This window comes from Cyprinodon tularosa, unplaced genomic scaffold, assembly GCF_016077235.1.
Source record: "Cyprinodon tularosa strain WSP-4 unplaced genomic scaffold, ASM1607723v1 ctg981, whole genome shotgun sequence".
NCBI classification, from domain to species: Eukaryota; Metazoa; Chordata; class Actinopteri; order Cyprinodontiformes; family Cyprinodontidae; genus Cyprinodon; species Cyprinodon tularosa.
In genome coordinates, this window is record NW_024039764.1 from 153453 (window position 1) to 177888 (window position 24436).

Here is a 24436-nt window from a genome sequence, read left to right on the forward strand (position 1 = left end):
TTGGTAGACAACTCATCAACACACTGAAAGAAGTTCACCTGATTAGTATCTCGTTAAACAGAACAATGTTTGTTTGTTCTGAAAAGTTTAAATGAATATTTATTTTAATCACAGATAAAATAAATCACACACAAAAGAATGCAAGCAAAACTGTGATCAAATAAAAGCTTAGAAGAGAGTATAACACTCGTAGGATACGTTGTATCATTACTAAGCTACATTACATTATTTTAATGTTAATATTAACTAACTCAGTGGAAACTACAAAATCAGCTCAATTAGTTTGTGACCTTTACTTAGAGTTAATTGGCACCAAAATGAACACTTCAGTTAATGATTATGAAAAAAAATCTATGCAAAGTGTAAATCAGCAAAATTAAGAATATCTTTTTATTGTTTACATTAAGTCACATGAGGTTCTGCAGTGATATGAAGATTTCTTCTGTTATTGTTGGGGCTCTTATCAAAATTAAACCATATTAAAACATATTAAGAACCTATCCACTTATTTTGTATCACAAAATCTGTTGATGGCATAAAATGATTCATATTTTGGACGCTGCAAGTCATCACCTGCTGTAAAAAAAATATATTGTTTTGGCTAGATCTAAAAAAATCTCACAAAATTTGAAAGCTGCTCAATAAGAAATAAAGTGAAGTCTCAAAAATCCATGTGCACAACACATGCTGCACAAGTATAAACAGGACGTTAAAAATGCATAGGTCTGACATGGTTAACCTTTAAACAATATCCCTGGAGCTGAAATGGATTAAAAGGTGAGACATGATCTAAATCAAGAGATATTTCCATCGAGTCGACGTGTTTATTTTAAAGGCTTACTCCACTTGGTAATAGTTTAACCCTTGTGAAATTGTGCTTGACCTTTAAGCTTTGAGTTTATTTAACAGCTTTATAATAACTTCATAGCTGCGAGATTATAAGTAAGCAACAACAACAACAAAAACATGGTAGAGACCCAGAGTTTATTTTCTGCAGCCATTATAGAAATAAATGTGATAACATCATACTTTCCTTTGGGAGAATATAGAGAAAATAAAATAGAAATTAATTCCATTATTTATTTTTACAGTTGGATATCAAACATCCACACTGTTGTGATTAGCTGATCTCTGTGCACCATCTTTCTTCTAAATTAAGGGCTGCAAGATCTTCAGAAAAGCAGCCCAGAGCATTGCCTCTAAAGATGACAAGTTTTATTTCCCCTCCATTGCCACTAAGTACTGCCCAATTATACTCTTTATTCTGCTTCTCTCATCTCTTTCGTGCCAAAGTTTTATGGCTTGTTTGTCTTGCTTAGTACTCAACACTCTCCACATCGGTCCAGTTAATGGAACCATAAACACTAGTGTATAAAACACACTCATAATTTGACGTTAATATTAGTATGCGTACTAAATAAGCAGGAGAAGTGATAAACCAAACTTTTCGATCGTAGCTACTGATTCGTGGAATTTTACCAGGAATAATAAAAGCAATCCAAAGAGAGAGAAGGGGGGAGGAGGGGTCGACAAAACATCAGAGAAATAATTAAAAGACAGGAAAATGAAAGTCAGACCTTATTTAGCTGTCATCAATCATGTTAAGAGTCTATTTACTTCAGTTCAAAAACCATTTAGTAATCCTAGAGTTAGATTTAATGTTTTTGGTATTCATTCTCTGAATAGTTGTTGTAAATGCTTAAGGCTGGGGGCAGGGAGAATCTGCTGTAGTGGTCAGCATTGCAGCTGATGTGTAGAAGCCCCTGATTTACCATGCTCTGCTGCATCATTCCAGTCTGAGGATGCTGAGGGGTTGACCCTAATGATCTTTGTTTAATGTAAAATCTATGTTTGCACAAGCTTCCCTGGAAATTCTAGAATGGTCCTGAGACCAAAAGCTGTCATTGTTATTAACTTCTTCAGCTTTTGATGGTTATGGCAGATAAACTGTTTTTCCCTTAAAAGTCTTTTCAAAGATCTATAGTTCCTACAACTAAGTTTACGTTGTAATAAACACTAAATCTTCTTTTAAGATTTTTGGCATCATAAGCCAGGTGCAAACTTATAGTATTTGTTAATGCAGAACAGATCTTCAGAGAAGCACAAAGTGGTTTATGTTTTTCAAACATAAATTTCAACTCAGTTGCCGTTTTTTCCATCCTTTTTGGCACTTTTGAAGGGGAAAACTCACATGCAAAAATGCCAGCAGTCATTGTTGCCATAAAAGAGAACGGATAGAGAAAACTTTCTCATGTCTTACGTTTTTATATTTAACATCAACTTTGTTTATAATTCTATATTTTACTTCTGCTCATAGCACTCTAATATGTGGTTACTTTTATGAATTGCTATGGGGGGCCGTTTGTAAAGTTAACTAGTCAAACATTAGGAGCAACATTTAGGGTTATTTAGCATGTTTTAAGAGAAAAAGAAGGGGGTTATTTTATTCCAAGTCATTTTTGCACTATATCATTCATTCATTTATAAAAACTGTACTTCGTCAAATAAATATTTAGTTTGGAGATAAATATTTATTTAACAAATATTTAATTTGCAAACTAAATATTTAGCTTGGAGCTAAATATTTATTTTATAAACTAAATATTTAGTTTGCAAACTAAATATTTAGTTTGGAGATAAATATTTATTTAAAAAACCTAAATATTTGATTGGCAAACCAAATTATTATTTTGGAGCTAAATATTTATTTAAAAAAACTAAATATTTAGCTTGTAAACTAATTCTTGATTAACAAATTTAATACTTAGTTTGGAGATAAATATTTGTTTACAAACTAAAAATATTTCATTTGGAGCTAAATGTTTATTCAAAAAACGAAATATTTTATTTGAAAACTAAATATTTAGTTTGGAGCTAAATATTTATTTAATTAACTAAATATTTAGTTTGCAAACTAAATATTTAATTTGCAAATTAAATATTTAGTTTGTTAAAAAAAAAATATTTGGCACCAAACTAAAGATTTATTTATTTAACAAAGTAAGATTTTTATAAATGAATGAATGACATAGTGAAAAAATGACTTGAAAAAAACACCCTTATTTATAGTTATCCTAATGTTTAACTGCTTATCTTTACAAACAGCACCCCATAAATTTTTGTATTTTGTATCTTTGAAGGTCAGACCCCGAGCTGTTTTCTGTTTTCAACCTACATACCAAGTTGCACAATCTTTGGTAGGGAAGACGAATCAATGTTATCAAACTTTTGTTTCAGGAAAAGCAAGAGAAACAAATAAGCTGGCAGAAGCATAATAGAGAGGTAGAAATGCAAAGCTAGCAGGAAGTCCGAAGCTACTGCAGCAAAGATGCTCTATGTTAACCCTTTTAAAAAGTCTACCCACTATGAATTGAACTGACTTATGAAATGTTGGCATATGGTGTCCAAAATGCAACATTTGAATTTATTTTATTTTGCCTTCATCCCCAAATTAAGACAGGTTCAAAACTGGCCAGCCGGTAGATGGAGGTTAACTAATTAAACTCTTTTGAGCATGATTTTCACTGAAAAGTCTTCTTCAAAAGGAAAGTGTTTTAAACCTTTCTTTTATAATCCAGTTTTATATGCTTTTGGAAACATTTCACAGTAAATATAACCACAAATATGCAGTGATTCCCATTCAAATTAATAGGGGAAGTTCTATGGGAACAGAATAAAAATGCTTCTGCACCATAACATAAAAAGTAATCTGATAAAAAAAAAAGGAGATTGAAAATTCCTACTTTAAAAATTCGGCATAATTATTATTGCTATGTATAAATTAAAAAAAAATGGATAAATATTTTCCAAAATTTAAGAGAGAAAAGTTCTGTCTATATGTTTTACTTTGTATTTTTCTTTATGATTTCAATTTTTTCTTCTCTGTTAGGATTCAAAGTGGTTACTCAGCTCTTCAGAGGATCAACCAAGACCTAGAAGACAAGATATGCAGGACGGTAGGAGAAACTGCTCCTTACTTTATCCTCACAATACAAAAAAAATCATTTTATTTTCGTAATGCAAAGAACTTCCACAGCACAACTCCTTAGATTTGACCTTGTTTAATATTAAAAAGCATCCTTGGCATAAGATTAAGGTATAATTCAAACTTTTTGGTTAAGATTATAACCCTCAGCTCTTGTCTAGCTTAATACTTTTGTAGATAAAACCAGCATGGTATTGCATTTTTCTTTTGTCATTTTTTTTTATGAATTTTTAATGTTAAGTGTTCATCCTCACTTTTTCACATAATTTCATATCTGAAATGTAACTCTTCTTTAATTGAATTCATCACTTTGATATGAAGCACTAAAAGTATATAATCTGTTTTCAATTATATCTAATTTGGATATAGTGTAAACCTTTAGCAAACACTATTACATCAGAAATCTACCAACATGCTTGTTTATTAGTGTCATGTTTGGTTTAACATGTCTAACCCACATGCAGAACACTCAGAGGCAGGAGAAACGTTCAAAGGTTTATTAAAGATGAATGTACAAGTTTTATGATCAGGTTCAAGTGGGGTTCTGAAAGAGTACACAGACTGTGTACCTGAAAAGGTACACAGATTTATCAGATCCAGGAAGGGACTGGACTGGTCACGAGTGGGTTCACTGCAGAGGAGGACAGAGGAGTTAGTGGAGGTCCAGGTATTTTGCAGGATTGAGAGTGTGCAGGTCTGTACCTGTTCTTGAGTAGAGCAGAGCAGCTGAGGGGGGGAACCTTGAGGGTCCCGAGGCTGTCGGCAGGCTGAGGGCTAGGCGGAGGCAGAGCTTATTGAGTGCAGGCAGATCACTGATTAGAGTTTCCTTCCAGTATCTTCTGAGAGCGGGCAGACAGATCTTTGACAGGAACTGTTCTCCAGAGTTCTTCTGAGAACGGACAGGCAGATCACCGGCAGAGAAACTCTTCAGGGTTTCAGGTTTCAGGCAGGTTCAGTCTAGGAAGCAGAGAGGAGAAAACAGATCAGGTTCAGGTTCTCAAGGTGTCAGAGTTTCTGACAGGCTGGTTGGCTCAGGCTTGCTAACCGTTACTGGCAAACACTCTGGCACTGGAGAGAAGCCCTCAGCTTCCTTAAATACGGATCTCCTGATGAGCAGATGAGAGACAGGTGGTGCAATCAGCTCCGGCTCCAGGAGATCTCGTACGCCCTCTGGTGGAGAAAGTGGACAGACCTCCAGATCCCAACAATTAGGTTTCATTCATAAGGACCTTAATAGTAGTACTTGTATACTGCAGTCTTGTTTTGTTATATTTATGGATGTGGAAGAAAATCTAATTATTTTAATACAGTTTTCCACAGACAGCTTTTTTCAGGCTCTTAAATTTTACCTTTCATGACCATGTTGCCTGTTTGTACTGACATGAGAAAGAAGTTAAGAAACCTAAGAACATCACAAAGGCTCTAATAGAAGATTTATGAAAGAAAACCCCCCTAACAGCAGATCATGTGTGCTACTTTGGATCCTAATGATTCCAGTTTGGGTTGAAATTACACAGCTGATAACATTAAATTGTGCAGTTACCACAAAACCATTTATGTTAGTTGATATTTTTTGCCCTCTGCTTAGTGTTGCCTTGGGGACAACTCTTTTCTTTTTGTTTTACAATATTGCACTTCAAAGTTCACAAGCAGCTACATCCCTGCATTTTGTCTGTAAACCACAAGTCATGGCTGAAAATAGACAGCTGCACGTTATAAATGTAAACTTCTAACTAGGCTGAACTATTTTTTGCTTCTGGAATGCCTTAATTTTTAATTTCATAGTTTGAATATCTTGCCAGAAACATTCCTTAAAGATTTCCCAGCTTGCTTTAACGGTAGAATGACTCAACTGTTTTTGGTGTGGTGCTCTGCATCTGTAGCCTACCTGCTCAGTTGATTGATTTGTTGAGCAGTCAGAAATTTCCTTTTACATACTTTGGTAATAAGAAGTTATTTGAACTACTAATGCTTCTCTGTGATCCAACCAAGCACTAGTATTTCCTGAAGCCATTTAAAGCACTTGGGAAGAGTACTGATGGTTGCAAAAATGTTTTCTTTTCTGCTAATTACTCTGAGACAACTTGACCCACACCAACCATTTCTTATATTAAACTTTAATCTGTTTCCCAATAACTAATATCATATAAATATGATTACATGGCACAGCTTTTTGTATAATAATTGTTCTGTTGCAACCAACTGCATCCATTTGATGGTTGCAACAGTTGCAGCATGTCATACATTTTTTTTTTTGTTTTTTGAAATCTTTTGTTTTTTGTCTAATCAGCACATTGTTCTGCAATATTGTTTATAAAAATAATTAACAAATTAAATGCAACCATGAACTCTCTGGATGCAATACATTATCAGATATACTTAAATGAAACAATGACATTGGAACTTTAAAAAAATAATAATAATTTAATTTACATCCAAAAATAACATGCCAACTTCTGAGCTATTCACAACATCATTATAAATGAAAAAATAAAAGAATTTTAAGAGCACAGCCTTAAATATTTGTTTTATTTTTATTTAAGAAATATTATATAAACCCAAATATGTTCAACACTTCAACTTTGTTACCGAATGTAACTGGCTGTTATCTTCTTTATCTTTTTGTGTTACATTTTCCACAACTTGAACTTAAATAAGAGAGTGTTTCAGAGAAATACAAGTACTAGTCATCTGCACTTTGCATTAAAAGTGTAAATTTCAAACAAAAATCCCAGTCTTCACCTTATTTTTTGAAAACGTGTGCAGTGCAGATTTAAAAAAGTCTATTGTACTTGTCTGGTCCAAAAAGCCAAACTATTGTGCCCAAACACAGATCCATCGCCCTATTAGATGGTTTCATCTGCAAATGTTCTTTTGAAAAGCTTAAAATGCCAACCATGGTTTCCAAATGGCAGACGTTCATTGTAATAAATGATATACCCTAACAATAAAGGATTATCTGCTGGGGATAATGTGAGCAATAGTAACAACTGCTCTCTCTGTTCTGAACTGCGTCTGAGAAATTAAAAACTCAGTACAATCTATCACAGCTCACCTGTTCACCAGCAGAAACACGCTCATCTCTCTCACTGCAATTACACCATCAAAGGCGGGTTTCTGAAATCAATGTCTAGAGTAATTGGTCTTAGCTGCTGTGCAACGTTGTTAGGATCTGTGAGAGCTACAGCAGCAGTAGTGCTTCTTCTGAGAGTTAAGGTAGACAAGCCTATAACAGATTTAAGCACTCAGTTGAATTATAAAACTACAATTATTTTAAAAAGATTCTTTGTTAATGAATTACATCATTTATTTATCAATATGATTAGAATATTTTTCCATCTCAGTGAACAATCAGTTGTGTTACATTAAATGTTTAAGAACATATCATCCAAAGAGCATAAGGAAAATCCTGTCATGAGAGGTTAAGACAGCCTTGTTTCCCCACAAATAGTAATCAAAGTACCAAGGTTTGGAGGATTTTGAGGACTCAAATGCATACTGAGTTTGCAGAGATGACTGCAGATTTAATGGAAAGTTCCAGAGGCAACTTACAGAAAAGCAAAAAGCCAGGAGATTAGCCAGGGAGAGACACACACAGGGAGCCAAGTAACAACAAAGCAATAGGAAACCAGCAAGGAGGAACTGTTAGGTTTAAACACCAAACATTTTATGCAGTAACCTGTAAAAATAAAGACACAGAGAATTTTAGTATGATTTACTTGCAAGGAGAGTGATCAGAGACTGTTCAGTTACAATTCTCCAAACCACTCTGAAACAGCTCTGCCCTCACAAGCCTTTATTAAAGGAAACGCCCTGGCTACAATGTTGGTTCCGACTGCTAAAGGGAGGGGTTGAAACCCAGTCGGTACCAGAAGTTCTGCATCACATCATACAATATCATGAGATAAGGAGTGCTTCACTCCTCATCCGGTGCCAGTACGTGCAATCCTCCATTCTCCTGACCTTGCTTCCTGCACACACTAATAACAAGCATTAGAAAGACAGCAAGTGAAACATTTCAACACTTTGTGTAATACAAGTATACAGGAATATGCAAATGTGTAAATATGAATGTATAAGTATAATATGATTAAAGTAGAATAACTTGTACAATTAATCCAACATTTCCCCCCTGTTTATTCACTTTAAGCTATTTATTTTATCATTCAGTAGTCACTTCTTTTCAGATTTTCAACTATGAAATCACGTTTTAGCTGTAAAGGGTACACTCAGAGGTACTTTAAACTGGTGGGTTACTGGTAATATCATTGGAATTAGGATAAAAGTCAGGAAAATGCAAAGAGATTTCATCCTCTGCGCTGTCTTCATCATCAGATGGGTATTTTTCAGTGGGCATGAGGGCATACATTTCTGCTTTCATGGGTTGTATTGCTGTGGTAATCAGTCTATTTAGCAGCGCTCTAATACATGGAATACAACAACATCCACATAAGGTCAAGATGGCGGCAAATACAGCTATAGACATTAAAATAGAAAGCACCAATTGTTTGTATTTACCAAAAATGTCTCCAAATCCATCCCACATTTTTGTGTCAACTCCAGAATGGTCTTTCATTTTGCTGTTAAGAGAGCGAAGGCCTTCAAGGGCCTTTGTGAGGCTGCCATCTGCAGCGATGTTGTTGGGAATAAAGGTGCAACACTGATCTCCAAAAATAGAGCACACACCACCTTTTTCAGCTAACAACATGTCAACAGCAATACGGTTCTGGAAAGCCATCAGAGAGGTAGCTGACAATTGTTCATGGACAGCGGAGAAGCCTTGTTCTGTTTTATTTCCCAGCCTCTGGACGTTATAATGGATGTAGTTGATTCTGTCTACATTTTTATTTATAGTGCACCACCAGCATAAGAAAGATTCAAATCATGCAGAAACTTGATTGGCTAGTTTATACTCATCAGGAACACCTCTGGGTACACCAATGCTATCAATATAAGTAGGGTCATCTCCACTCCATGCATTTTCAGATGCCCTCCTCCTTCTAGTATGCTCTGTGTGAGGTAAAATGCTGTTTGCAGTCGTTAACAATTCATCCGTTGTGAGTGATGTAACAGAAACAGGTAAAATCAAGGTGACAGCAGCACATAATCCAGTGGTGTTACATGGAAGTTTGTCAAACAATTTGTCATCTCCACACCACCACCAGACGTCGCTGCGGGATTGAGGTTTAAAAAAGGTGGATACCAGTAAAATACTTGCACATTGTGGTTCATTTAGTGTGCCTAGTTTCGGGCCCGCTCCGGTCCTGTTTACACAGGTGAAATTTGCCACAGCTACTTTTTTCAAAAAGATCGGTTTCTTTTTCTCAGTTGTGGTCAGGGGATAGATGTTATCCCAATAGGTGCAATTATCAGATGGGACCGTATAATTCATTATATTTAGAAGACATTGAGGAGTTATGGGGGCAGGAACCACACGTAACAGCGGTCTGGCTCCCATACACACAAGACAATCATTAGACACTGTTTTAGCTGCTTGTTCTGCCATTAAAAGCCAGTTGTTTGTTTGCCCAGAGATTCCAGTGATGACTTGAAACAATTCATCTGTTTTAAGCGGACCATTAATATTTTGAATTTTTATCTGTTCACCTTGGGCAGAAGTAAGAATCCCTTGTATCTCATCTCCTTCTTGTGTAATATTTACGGGGCACAAATACAAAGGCCAACATGGATCGGTTCCACTAGACCGTGCACATAGAAATGAGGAAGAACAGCCTTCCTTCTCAAGGGGTTCTGCTGTGGAGTTTATTGTCATAGTGAAAACTTTGGAGGCATGGTTAACAGTGAACCCTGATATTCTACTCATCCATTTCTTAGCTAAAGGTGTCCATCCATACGATCCCTTTTTCCACTGTCCAGTGGTTCTAAATACGTCTCCCCAACCATTATGAGTTCTTTGAACTACGCGAGGAAATAGGTAGAAATCATAACCATGCCAATTTCCCGGGTCATGTTTAAATCTTTGCGAGAATGTTTGAAAAGGAATAGTCACCAAACTGATTACTCTAGTAGAGTAATAGCAGAGATAGACGTCCCTTTTACAAATAGCTGGATCATGAGGGCAACAAGAATCCTTGCTCTGAGCGAGAGCTAAAAACAAAACTAATATGAATAATCACAACATCATCTAGGTTCAAACTTCAAAAAGTGTTCTATGGGTAATCTTTTTACACAATGGTCTACTTCCTATGACCTCTCGGCAGAGTTGTTGAACCTTCACCAGTTTGAGATGGTTGTATGCTAAAAAATACAACCCCCTTTGTACGATGGACTTCCTCTGAAGGTCGGTGAAGGAGACCAAATGTGTATTCTATAACAGGTACCACAGTAGAATTACTAGAGTGCTAAGCAGTACGATAAGGTTCCAGAGAATAATTAAGAAGGTGATTTTACTTATTACTCATCTGATCTAACTATCTCTTTCTTGCAATCCATTTAGAAAACAAATCTATTATAACCAAACAGAATTGAAAGGATAAATAGGTTTAGGGAAAGCACCTTTTTTAGGTCTTAAATTTCCTTGAAGATTATGTTTAGCACATATTAGACATGCTTTACAAAAGTTTTTTGCATAGAATATAAATCCATATGCTATATAATGATGCTCAATGCTCAATCAATCCTACAATCCCCCTGGTTGAGACATGAGTAAAATCATGACTCAATATAGCAGCTCATTCAAAGAATTTTTTATTTATTTGGAAGGATTGGTTTATGTTCTGGTCACATATAGGTGCCATCATGGATTTTAAGATAGTTTGGCTGATTAACATGTTTGTTTCGTTGAATGTCATCCCCACTTCACATGTATTTAATAAGAAATGTTATGTTTAATGAAATGTTACGATAAAATTAGGACAGCAACTAACAATTATTTCGTAAATCGATCAGTCTATCGTTAATTCTTTCGATTAATTGGTTAGCCAAAAGTTCTGTAAAGAAGATTACTAATGACATTAAACCAGGTGAAACCAAAACATCTCCTCCTGAAGAGCTCCGGACGGAAAGTATTGACAGACAAAAACATTTTATAATCGTATTTGCAAAATGTTTATAAATTTATTTTACAGTTTTGGTATGATTACTGATCCAAGTGGGTTACTCTGTCGGGGAAAGCCAGATTTTACATGTATATTATGTGTTAGAGTCTCTATACTCCATTTAATGATGAATCACTAAATTTGTTTACGAATATGCAAATAATCAATTAATATGATTCATGTTTTCAGCCACAGATAAAATACATGAGATGGGCAACACAGAGTAACTACAGCCCAGATGTTCAACTTTCATAGTGAAGTTATTATTTTTAATGAAGCATAGTAGGTAAAAATATAAGAGTGGGGTTTAACTCTGCACGATTCTATATATTCAGAAGAAAGTACTGTATTTACCGTCTGTCTCAGTTGTTCAATTAAAATCATTTACAAAGTGGAAAACAGTTCTAATTCCACATTCATCAGAGCCGGTGATACTCCAACATTGATAAACAGCATCTAGTTAGTGTAGTGCTTAAAAATGTTTATTAATGTAGCAAAATGCTCCTTTTCTCTTTAAACAATGAATTCCTCTCATCAGTACTGATGCTCATATCAAGCATAAAAAAAAAGAAAGGCATGCATAATGCATAGCACCAATGACACCAGACCAATAGTGTCCCTTCCAAAATTCAAATCAAACCTACGCCCTCGGGTGCCATCCTTCATTGCAGCGCTCCTTTTTTTAATGTATTTATTTATTATTTATCCAATTAAGTTTTTTATAGCCTTTATCAGGACCTGGAGAGTCTTCGTACCACATGGTTATATGTAGGTCATTCGGGTCCATGGACTGCTGTACAATTCGAGCAGACTGTCTTCCCTCCTGAAGCAGCGCTTCTCCGATGTTTAAAGGAGGTTTGTTGGGAAAGTCCAGAGTGTAATGGTAATGTGGGATGCCCAGCCTCTATCTAAGCAAAGCATGGCTAGAGCATCCCTGCCTAAGAGGTTAACTGGACATTCAGGTAAAGTCAGTACAGACAGCCGGCAGGAGAGTCCTTCAGGGTCTCTCAACCACACAAGCTGGATCTCCTGCACAGCCTTTAAATGACCTTGAGCTGATCGGACTATGACAGTCTCAGGTCCTTGGCCAGCACCTGGAATTTGTTGTTTAACAGTTGTTCTGCATGCACCACTGTCACACAGGAAAACTGTTGAGGTGCTATTCACATGTATAGTTAATACAACTAATCCTTATTTGTGCATATTAATTATGTTTTTGATAAAAATGCTTTTGCTAAAATGCCATCAGAAGGCTGATAAAATAGAGAGGAAAAAGGGACAAGAAGAGAGGGACTAAACCTAGAACAAATAATGAATGTCTATTCTATTAACATTTCTCTATCTGTAGAATGGGTCTGTTTTATAGGTTTTCTTGTCAGGGGGCCCCCTTCCCGTCCATGCCCAGGGCCCCAAATTTCCTAAATCCGCCCCTGCCTATAGACCATCATGACAGGAAAAAATTGATTTTCAGCTCAATTAAAGGAAACACCTCAGTTTCAGGTTTGGGTTCAGGGGCTGGCTGTGGGGAGATTAAGCCTCCCCCCATATCTTTTGACCAAGCCCCCACAGGTCCCCCAGAACGGGTAACCCTTGTGGAGGTGCTGGGCGTAGGAGAATAAGCCGGTGGATTCTCAACTTTAGGAGCTGGCAAGACTGGGGCTGAAGCAGAAGCAGCAGCAGCACCAAGTTCATTTGGGTCTTGCTGTAAAGCTGCTTGTGCAGCTGCTTGTGCTTGCTGTAAGGGTGTGCAAAATAATCGTAAAATCGATGAATCGTGATTCTAATTTTTGTGATCTACTGAATCGATTCTTGAAGGCAAGAATCGATTATTAAAAAAAAAAAAATTAACAAATAAAATACATTAATGGTTGGCGCACATCAATCAAACCAAGTGGAATACAACTTCCAGTCCAGCAGATGTCGCTGCGGATGTGTTGACGCCTGCTGCTTTGTGTCATAAGCATGTCCGGGCTGATTATCCTCATTTTGTTATTTTAAGTTTGATGAATCCTAAGATCTTTTTGTTGGTGTGTCCATGCCAGTAATAGTAATATTTCTGTCCAGTATTTGTTTTCATGGCAACACCTCCAAAAGTAATTTCAATAAATACAGCTATGTATGAATTCAGTTGCTTTCAGTTATGTATCAATTGAAGACGCTATCCAGATCACACCCAGCCAGTCAGCCACTGGTAAGGGCTGTATCTTTTTCTTACAGTGTTCAGTGAAAATATCACAATGCATCGCAATATTTCAAGTATCGTGATGCATCGTGATAGAATCGCATCGTGGCATGTGAATCGTGATTCGAATCGAATCGTGACTTCTTTGCCAATACCCACCCCTACTTTACGATGGGTATGTGCAAGGGTATGGGTTCTTTTATTGTGGTTCTGCAGGCTCCTGTATCACACAAAATTTAACAGGAGTGCCCTGGACCATCAGAACTATTTCTGGTCTATAACATTTCTTAAAAAAAAAAAATCTTCTAGGTTTAAGACATCCATATTTTCACCCTCTATCTCTCTAATAGAAAATGGTTGCTCATCTAGTCATGCTGAGCTCCCTGCTTTTGTGGTTTACTTTGACAGTGTCTAGCTATGTGGCCTTTTTTTCCACATGACCAACACGCTCTGGAATTATCAGTTGAGCGTGATCCAAAACCTCTTCCCCTTCCACGGCCTCGGCCTCTGCCTCAGCCCCTACCTCTGGACTGCTGATAAAACACAGTGTCCTCTTCCTCCTGATAAAACACAGTGGATTCTTTATTGTGATTCTTTTTACTTTTTATGACTTTCTCTGCATGCAGGGCGTGATTTATATACTTTTGGAGTGTTGCACCACTCATCTCTATGTGGTGACGATTTACCCATTCTTGAATTACACATTCTTCCACATCCTTCTTTGGAGAGGGAATTCCTTCTACTGCTTTTCTTTGTCTCTCCTCCCTCTCTCTCTTAGCTCTGCACTCTCCCTCTTCTCTCTGTCCTGCCAATTTCATCCAGACCATGGTTTGCATGTAACCTTCTTTTGCCATACAAGTGTCTTTATTTTTGCTTTTTGTTTTTATTTTTTGTTGCAAATCTTTTTGTGGTGCTCAATTTGCCATTAAAACCGTAGTTTTTTATCCAGTGACACAATGGCTCTAACGCTGATGGGTCATCATTTTCGACTGCTTTCCAATCTTTGCACTGGAGTTTCTCTAATAACTTCTGTTTTTCTTACTTTGCCCTTTTCCCATTTTGAACTAAATTTGGGCCCAGTGGCTTTTCAACACCTGTCGTGTTCTAAACACTGGGGCTTCAGACAAGATGGTGATCAACTACTTTTTGTGGTAAAAGTCACTTCAACCTTTACAGGTGGAGTTTTCTTGTCTACAAACATCCACAAAAGCTCACCATTTAACCTTTGTCTTTTTGATATGAAATACAGATATCTAGTGATATCTATATTTCCTTTCACACACACACACTCACACACACACTGCGCAGTTAACTTTTACTTTATTTTAAACACAGAGGTCGCCGCTATCCTATGCAGAATTTAACTAGTTTACAACTCAGGGAGCCTGCCCTTACAAACTAGGGGAGCCTGCCCTCCCGCGGACTTTAACTGTTTTAAAATTTCTGTTTTACCTGATAGAGTCTAGAATTGTCAGGGTTTTAGTACAAAAGGGGAATCTCGTGACCCCGCGCTGAGAGGACTTCAAAAGGGGAATCTCGTGACCCCACGCCCTTCACTTCTATCTTTTTTTTTTTTTTTTATTATATTTTTATAAATTTTTTATATTTTTATATATTTTTCTTCCAATAATTCACTCACTCCTTATTAAAAGAAAAACTACTCACAATTCTCTGCGTCCTCGAAATGCTTCAACCGTCGGACCCCAGCCTGAGGGAGAGACCAGTCCCGTAAAGGGTCTCTTTGCTGCGGCCGCAGGCTTATCTGGATCTCACTCACCTGCTGGGGGTCGTCGGGTATCTTGCAATCCGGCTCGAAGGACCAATTAATGTTAGGTTTAAACACCAAACATTTTATGCAGTAACCTGTACAAAGAAAGACACAGAGAATTTTAGTATGATTTACTTGCAAGGAGAGTGATCAGAGACTGTTCAGTTACAATTCTCCAAACCACTCTGAAACAGCTCTGCCCTCAAAAGCCTTTATTAAAGGAAACGCCCTGGCTACAATGTTGGTTCCGACTGCTAAAGGGAGGGGTTGAAACCCAGTCGGTACCAGAAGTTCTGCATCACATCATACAATATCATGAGATAAGGAGTGCTTCACTCCTCATCCGGTGCCAGTACGTGCAATCCTCCATTCTCCTGACCTTGCTTCCTGCACACACTAATAACAAGCATTAGAAAGACAGCAAGTGAAACATTTCAACACTTTGTGTAATACAAGTATACAGGAATATGCAAATGTGTAAATATGAATGTATAAGTATAATATGATTAAAGTAGAATAACTTGTACAATTAATCCAACAGGAACTGCAGAGGCGGTGTATATATGGGGAACAGAACAAAGAATGGGCTAATGAGCTAATATGGAGCAGGTGTGGATAGAAGTAACTAGAAGGGAGCCAAGGGGAAAGGAAAAAGACAGAGAGTAACACAAAAACACAACCCTGCCAGAAAACAACTACAAAGACACAAAATTACAAAGAAACTAAAAATAATTCTAAACAAAGAGCAGAACCCTGACACTTTCTAATAAAAGAGTAAAGCATCACCATCCATTTCCATAATTGACTGACAAGAGACAAATGAAGGAAGAGGCATTTCCTTCTTACTGAGTTTAGCAATTGTACAATTATTTTGATCCCATATACCTGAGACAAAACTTAGAACTTGTAAAAGGATTCTGTTATAACAATGTGCAAAATGCAGAAAGTTGTGACCAGTGATGTTTCTGTATTAGGAATGAAAATTGGATTAAGGTTTTATAGAAAGCAGTACATAACAGCATATGAAAGGAAGCCATATGAAATGGTCACAAGGTGGCATATGTGAAGGGGAAAATTAGGAAAGGTTCTAGTCTGGACTGGCGACAGGATGTCCAGCATACCATATATGCTTGGTAAGGCCTGGATGATGAGTTGATCACCTTTAGACCCTTACCTGGAAATGCAGCGTCCTTTTGGCTAAAGAGATGGGTTCCAGGTTTCTGGAACAGGTTAAAAGGGAAGTTTTTTTTTTCTCATCTGGGCCTTCCTGCCAAGACTCTTTATTACAGAAGACGAAGCTGGTGCTGGAGGCTCTCCTCTCCTTCGTGCCATCCCAGCTTAGTCCTATCACTTCAGAGAGGGTTAAGAGGAGCAAAAGAAACAGAATTTATAGCTTATAATGCTATTCAATCAACAAAACCACACAAAAAGCTGTATTTTAATTGATTCATGGATGTTTGAGTAATCCTGTCTGAGCACCTCCCTGTCCTGGAAAACATGGCCATCAGTGGACATAGAATATTAATTATTCTACAATATAATGATTCTTCTACTATATAAATATTACTAAAACATGTAAGGCTTTAAGGAATAGGGGCCGGGTTCGAATCCGACCTGTAATCCTTTGCCCCATAATTTCTCCCCCTCTCTCCTACCCCCTTTCCTGTCAGCCTACTGTAGAAAAAAAAGGAGCTACTAGTGCCATAAAAACAAAAAAAAAAGGCTTTAAGGAATGGATATTTAGAATTAGGCTTTCTGAAATATTTAAACACTTAAAGTATATTTATCATGGGTTTAGTTGTATCTAAAAGTTAAAAATAGTGGTGTTAAAACCCAACTCTGATTCCAATCATGATATTATTCAGAAACAAGTGAGAAAAGGGAGGAAGGCGTTTACTTTGACAGATCAAACTTGTTTTTTCCTTCCAGGATTCTCTTAGGGTTTCGCTACCACCATCTTGTTTGGGTGGAGGGTTGACTGTTTCATCTCAAAAAGTGATTCTTTCTTTAACAAGTTACTTTTGAAAGACAAGGTTCATAGATTAATGAGTTCCCTGCTTTAGATGTAGAACTGAATGACAAGCTGAAGGAAAGATGCTGAGCACCAGTCCAACGTTTGGAGGAGGAACAAGAAAAAACATAGCAGGAACTGGTAATGTAATCTGGTGTATGATACAAAAAAAGACACGATTGCGGCCGACACTCTTGGTGTGGTTAGGCCTCTAAAAGATAGGTTTCTTAAAGAGATTATTGTTATTTATTGAGTCAGGCCTCCTGTCTCAACATGCATCTGGTGGGTTTGGGAAGGAGGCTTCATGAGGGGCTAACCAACCAATAAGAGGTGGAACAGCAGAGATACGGCATAATTACACAGCCAATAAATAAATGCATAGTCCAGACTTTTACAACTAGTCTGTCATTTAACATTTTCCACCTTAAAGGTGAAAAAAAGTCATATATATATAATTTATTATCTTAAATACTGTATTCTGTATCTGAGAGTGCAGCTTATTACCTGATATTCTTCAGTACTGCTTTGTCGTAGATGTGAAAGATTGAAAGCCTACAGAGTCTTCTCTTTTGTATCATATTATTACTCATGGGGCATTGTATTCTAGAGATATGTTTTGAACACTCTTGACTTTATAAAAGGAATTGTTTGTGGAGCTGAGGTCCATGGTGTGGCGAACTCCTAAAACCAAGAGACAGTAGCCTGTGAGTTTTTTTTTTTTCTTTTTTAAAGTCAGCTCTCATTAGAATTGTCATTTCCTTACATGTCATGTCATGCAATGACATTTTAAGGTTGGGAACGTGCCTTTTTAGAACACAGCGACAGAAACACTCAGTGACAAAGGCAACTCAAATATAGTCCGACATACTGTTATTTAAAGATCTGAACTGAAAAAGTCAACTGAAAGAAAATATTAAAGAAAAACTCTAATTCACAAAGAGGAAAGTCAGAAACGAACACCTAGAAGAACTGACAGGATGTCAGCAGTGATGTCTCAGAGAAAAGGCTTCCAGCTTTGATTTTGTTATAAATAAAATGCATAAATTATCATTACTTAAATTGACATGCTGAAATAGTAATGCTTGGTAGTGCTTAGTGATTTGTTGTCAACATCATAATTTCAAATAAAATCTGGAGCCTTTTTTTAAACAATGGTTATTCATGCATAAATTAACATAGTATTTGTTATCCAGGTAGAGATTTGATCTGCTTTTTCTAAAATATATTCATCACATTTAAGAGAAGGAGAAAAGGTGAACACGGACTGTGTACACAATAGAATATAAAATATAACTTTAATATTCAATATTTGCACAAGCAGAAAGAAAGAGAGCATTACTTGGGATTTTACTTGGGATTTTAGTAATTTTTTCCTTCAAAGGTGGCTGAAAAACAAATCATGTCCTCAACTTATTTACCAGATTTAAATTTGTCAAGTGAGAAGTAGCCCTGGCATAAAATGTGCAGTGCAATAAATAAATTAATGTGAAAAAATTTACTCTTATTGTATTTGTGTGTCTCTTGACTAAGTGCAACATTCATGTATTACTCTCCAGGAAGCAGCACCCAGCCCTGTTTGCAGGGCTGGGTGCTGTTACATTAATTAATTAGAACAGTTGCTGCTCAATGGAAAGTGCAAATGGCAAAGTAGCACACTGGAGTCAGAGGAGGTGTTTATTATCTGAGCAAGATAGGAACAAACGGAGAGTGATTTGGTCCATTAGTATTACACATAATCTTGAGCTATGCCAATACTTACATATGGTGGTAGCGGTATCAGGCTGTGGGTATCTTGTTTTTAACAAAAACAGGGAAATTGGACACATAATAAAAGGGGCTAAACACGCTAGGATAATCTTGAAAAAAAAATCTGTCCTTTTTAAGCACTGATAAGTACTGTAGGTTAATGTCAAGTACAGGAAGGGCAGCAGCGGCCAGGATGATATCAAATGGTTCACTTAATGGTTTCACTTAAGGTCCAGATCCTGAGGAAAGTGGGTAAAGTTGATCAAAATAATGGTCTAGGTATTTTTTGATCAACCCCCCATGATTAGTTATGTTATGCAAAGACACACGCATACCAGAGCAGAGATGTGTAGTTGAGTGATTTCAAAAACTAAATTAAAAAAAAAAACTAAACAGGCATAAATGAACAATTTTGTAAAAAGCCATATGGGCAACTAATTATACTACCTGATGTATTGTGAAGTCCAGAATAGAAAACAAGCAAATTAAGTGATTAACACAGAAAAAAGTTTTATTCTATTTTGTATTTATATATATATATATATATATATATATATATATATATATATATATATATATATATATATATATATATATATATATATTTTTTTTTTTTTTTTTTTTTTTTTTTTTTTTTTTTTTTTTTTTTTACATAGATATAAATATATATACAGGTGCTGGTCATAAAATTAGAATATCATGAAAAAGTAGATTGATTTCAGTAATTCCATTTAAAAAGTGAAACTTGTATATTATATTCATACATTACATACAAACTCATATATTTCAGATGTTTATTTTGTTTAATTTTGATGATTACAAATGACAACAAATGAAAATCTCAAATTCATCATATCAGAAAATTAGAATATTGTGAAAAGGTTCAAAATTGATGGCCCCTGGTGCCACACTCTAATCAGCTAATTAACTCAAACCACCTGCAAAAGCCTTTAAATGGTCTTTCAGTCTAGTTCTATAGGCTACACAATCATGGGGAAGACTGCTGACTTGACAGTTGTCCAAAAGACGACCATCGACACCTTGCACAAGGAGGGCAAGACACAAAAGGTCATCGCTAAAGAGGCTGGCTGTTCACAGAGCTCAGTGTCCAAGCACATTAATAGAGAGGCGAAGGGAAGGAAAAGATGTGGTCGAAAAAAGTGTACAAGCAAGAGAGATAACCGCACCCTGGAGAGGATTGTGAAACAAAACCCATTCAAAAATGTGGGGGAGATTCACAAAGAGTGGACTGCAGCTGGAGTGAGTGCTTCAAGAACCACCACACACAGACGTATGAAAGACATGGGTTTCTGCTGTCGCATTCCTTGTGTCAAGCCACTCTTGAACCACAGACAGCGTCAGAAGCGTCTAAAGAGAAACAGGACTGGACTGCTGGTGAGTGGTCCAAAGTCATGTTCTCTGATGAAAGTAAATTTTGCATTTCCTTTGGAAATCAAGGTCCCAGAGTCTGGAGGAAAAGAAGAGAGGCACTTCATCCACGTTGCTTGAAGTCCAGTGTAAAGTTTCCACAGTCAGTGATGGTTTGGGGTGCCATGTCATCTGCTGGTGTTGGTCCATTGTGTTTTCTGAGGTCCAGGGTCAACGCAGCCACATACCAGGAAGTTTTAGAGCACTTCATGCTTCCTGCAGCTGACCAACTTTTTGGAGATGCAGATTTCATTTTCCAACAGGACTTGGCACCTGCACACAGTGCCAAAGCTACCAGTACCTGGTTGAAGGACCATGGTATCCCTGTTCTTAATTGGCCAGCAAACTATCCTGACCTTAACCCCATAGAAAATCTATGGGGTATTGTGAAGAAGAAGATGCAATACACCAGACCCAACAATTCAGAAGAGCTAAAAGCCACTATTAGAGCAACCTGGGCTATCATAACACCTGAGCAGTGCCACAGACTGATCGACTCCATGCCACGCCGCATTGCTGCAGTAATACAGGCCAAAGGAGGCCCAACTAAATACTGAGTGCTGTACATGCTCATACTTTTCATGTTCATACTTTTCAGTTGGCCAACATTTCTATAAATCCTTTGTTTTTATTGGTCTTCAGTAATATTCTAATTTTCTGATATGATGAATTTGAGATTTTCATTTGTTGTCATTTGTAATCATCAAAATTAAACAAAATAAACATCTGAAATATATGAGTTTGTATGTAATGTATGAATATAATATACAAGTTTCACTTTTTAAATGGAATTACTGAAATCAATCTACTTTTTCATGATATTCTAATTTTATGACCAGCACCTGTATATATATATATATATATATATATATATATAACATGAAAATAGGGCTGGGCAATTACAATATGATCGCAATTTAGATAAACGCAATTTTAAATCGCAGAAGCACTCGATTTTGGTCACAATACATTTAATAATAGTAAGAAGCTAAATTTCTCCCTCCAGCCCTTCAGGTGCCTGAAAGACACTTAGAATGGGTTTGCCACCTCACAGAAGGGAAGAGAGAGTTACAGCTAGCATGCATCATAATATCACTTTTTATCTGCATCAACTAACAACAACTAATCTTGTGCTCATGCAAGATGTCTCTTTCTAACGTGAAGGTGTGCGTATTCAGTGCATTTAGGTTAAAACAAGTCATTTCTTTATTCAGTCAATTAACTCACAAGTAGCCTGATATTTTAATTCAATTCAATTCAATTCAGTTTATTTATATAGCGCCAAATTCACAACACATGTCATCTCAAGGCACTTTACAGTTCAACCAGATCATACAGTCAAATTGATACAAAGTTTTCTATCTAAGGAAAACCAGTTGATTGCATTGACTCATTGACTCAAATACAATCCCCCACACTAAGCATGCTTGTAGCGACAGTGGAGAGGAAAAACTCCCTTTTAACAGGAAGAAACCTCCAGCAGAACCAGGCTCAGTGTGAGCGGCCATCTGCCGAGGCCGACTGGGGTTCAAGGAGACAGAAGCAGAGATACAAAAAGCAGCTGTAAAAGGCGGCCCCGTCCAGGAAACACACAGCCAGGCAGACGAGCTCCAAGGCAGCTCCCATGCCAGAGGACGAAGAGAGCACATCCACTCAGTCACGGTCAGAGAAACAGGACCACACTGGAAAACAGGCCGATCTCCAACATCTATTAACAAGGGTGTTGATAGAAGCAGCACAGCTGATGTTTTTTTCCAGGATGACGTCACAGCCAAACAGGAACAGACGAGGCAAAGCTACTCTGAGGAAAAGCAGAGAGAGCAGAAGGTTAGAGATTGAACTAACAGATTCTGCAGAATAGGAGAACAGAGAGAGAATGAAGCAGAATGATGAAATGGGGGTCCCTATGTCCTCCAAAAGTCTAAGCCTATAGCAGCATAACTATAGAGATAGCTCAGGATAACCTGAGCCACCCTAACTATAAGCTTTATCAAAAATGAAAGTTTTAAGCCTAGCCTTAAAAGTAGACAGGGTGTCTGCCTCACGGACTAAAACTGGTAGTTGGTTCCACAGGAGAGGAGCCTGATAACTAAAAGATCTGCCTCCCATTCTACTTTTAGAAATTCTAGGAACCACTAGTAAACCTGCAGATTGAGAGCGAAGTGCTCTGTTAGGAACATAAGGAACAATCAGATCTCTGATATAAGATGGAGCTTGGCCATTTAAGGCTTTATATGTGAGAAGGAGGATTTTAAATTCTATTCTTGATTTAACAGGAAGCCAATGAAGAGAAGCCAGGATAGGAGAGATATGATCTCTCTTTTTCATTTTCATTAGAACTCTGGCTGCAGCATTTTGGATCAGCTGAAGGCTTTTAACTACAGTTTGTGGACTTCCTGATAGTAAAGAATTACAATAGTCCAGCCTTGAAGTAACAAATGCATGGACTAGTTTCTCAGCATCACCCCTGGACAGGATATTTCTAATTTTTGCAATGTTCCTCAGATGAAAGAAGGAAATTCTAGAAACCTCTTTGATATGGGATTTAAATGACAGGTCCTGATCAAAAATAACACCAAGATTTTTTACTTTATTATCTGAAATCAGTTTAATCCCATCCAAATGAAGTGACTGGCTAATCAGTTTCTTTTTCAGAGACTCTGGTCCAAAGACTATAACTTCTGTTTTGTCTGCATTCAGAAGCAGAAAGTTAAGAGTCATCCAGGTTTTTATGTCTTCAAGACATGCCTGTAATCTATGTAATGGGTTAGCTTCATCTGGATTTATAGACAGATATAGCTGGGTATCATCAGCATAACAGTGGAAATTAATCCCATGCTGTCTAATAATTCTACCAATTGGGAGCATGTATAAAGTAAAGAGAATTGGTCCTAGCACTGATCCCTGTGGTACTCCACAGGTAACCTTTGAGCGTGTTGAAGATCTATCATTAACATGAACAAACTGAATTCGATCAGATAGATAAGATTTAAACCAGTCTAGTGCTGTTCCTTTAATTCCAACAAAATATTCAAGTCTTTCTAAAAGAATATTATGGTCAACTGTATCAAATGCAGCACTAAGATCCAACAGGACGAGCACAGATACAAGTCCATTATCTGAGGCCATGAGAATATCATTAGTGACTTTCACCAGAGCTGTTTCAGTGCTATGATGAGCTCTAAAGCCAGACTGAAACTCTTCAAAAAGTTCATTATGGTGGAAGTGATCGCAGACTTGTTTGGCAACTACTTTCTCAAGAATTTTGGATAAGAAAGGAAGATTGGATATAGGTCTATAATTGACCAAGTCATCTGGGTCAAGAGACGGTTTCTTAAGCAGAGGTTTAATTACAGCAATCTTAAAAGCTTTAGGTACATATCCCTGTAACAGAGATAGATTAATCACATCTAAAATGGAGGAGGAGATCAAAGGGAATACCTCCTTAAATAACCTGGTTGGAACTGGATCTAACATACAAGTTGAAGGCTTAGATGAAGACAATAATTTTGCTAATTCAGAGAGTTCAACTGGATCAAAGCAGTCTAAACCCGGTTCAGATTCCATGACTACCTCAGGTACAATCGCGGATAGAGGAGTGCTTATGATCTTATTTTTAATAAGATCAATCTTATTTATAAAGAATCCCATAAAATCATTGCTGCTAAGAGCAGGTGGAATGGACGGTTCAACAGAGCTATGGCTCTGGGTGAGTTTGGCAACTGTATTAAAAAGAAATCTAGGATTATTCTTATTCTCCTCTATTAATGAGGAGAAGTATGCTGCTCTTGCTTTACAAAGGGTCCTCTTATACAGCAGTAAACCATTTTTCCAGACTAGGAAGGACTCTCGCAGGCCTGTGGAGCGATATTTTCTCTCCAGTTTCCTAGCATTTTGCTTCAAAGTACGCAGCTCTGCATTAAACCAAGGAGCAAGCTTTCTATTTTTAACGGTTTTCATTTTCAAAGGAGCTGCGTTGTCTAAGGCAATATGCAGAGAACTAGCAACCCCCTCAACAAAATCATCAACCTGTGAAGGGGAATAAGCTAAGCTTTTGCACTCTGCAGCACTGCTCAGTGACACAGAGCAGAGAGAAAGTGAAGCAGATTCTTTAAAATTTATAACTGCACTATCTGATAAAGATCTACTAAAATTGAACCTTCTTTTGGGGGAGGAGAACTCTGTTAAAGTAATCCTGAAGGTTATTAGAAAGTGGTCAGAGAGGACAGGGTTGTGAGGAAATACTGTTATTTCTTCA

At 37.0% G+C, this 24436-nt stretch overlaps 1 protein-coding gene across 1 annotated transcript in view; it reads left to right on the plus strand.

Moving 5' to 3' along the window:
* LOC119777148 overlaps positions 1 to 24436 on the plus strand; it is a gene marked incomplete at its 3' end in the record, with an annotated part of 96251 nt that overhangs the window by 41980 nt on the left and 29835 nt on the right. The window contains exon 4 of the mRNA XM_038275941.1: positions 3890 to 3956. Within this exon, the coding sequence (XP_038131869.1) occupies positions 3890 to 3956 (67 nt within the window). The remainder of the gene's footprint in view (positions 1 to 3889; positions 3957 to 24436) is intronic.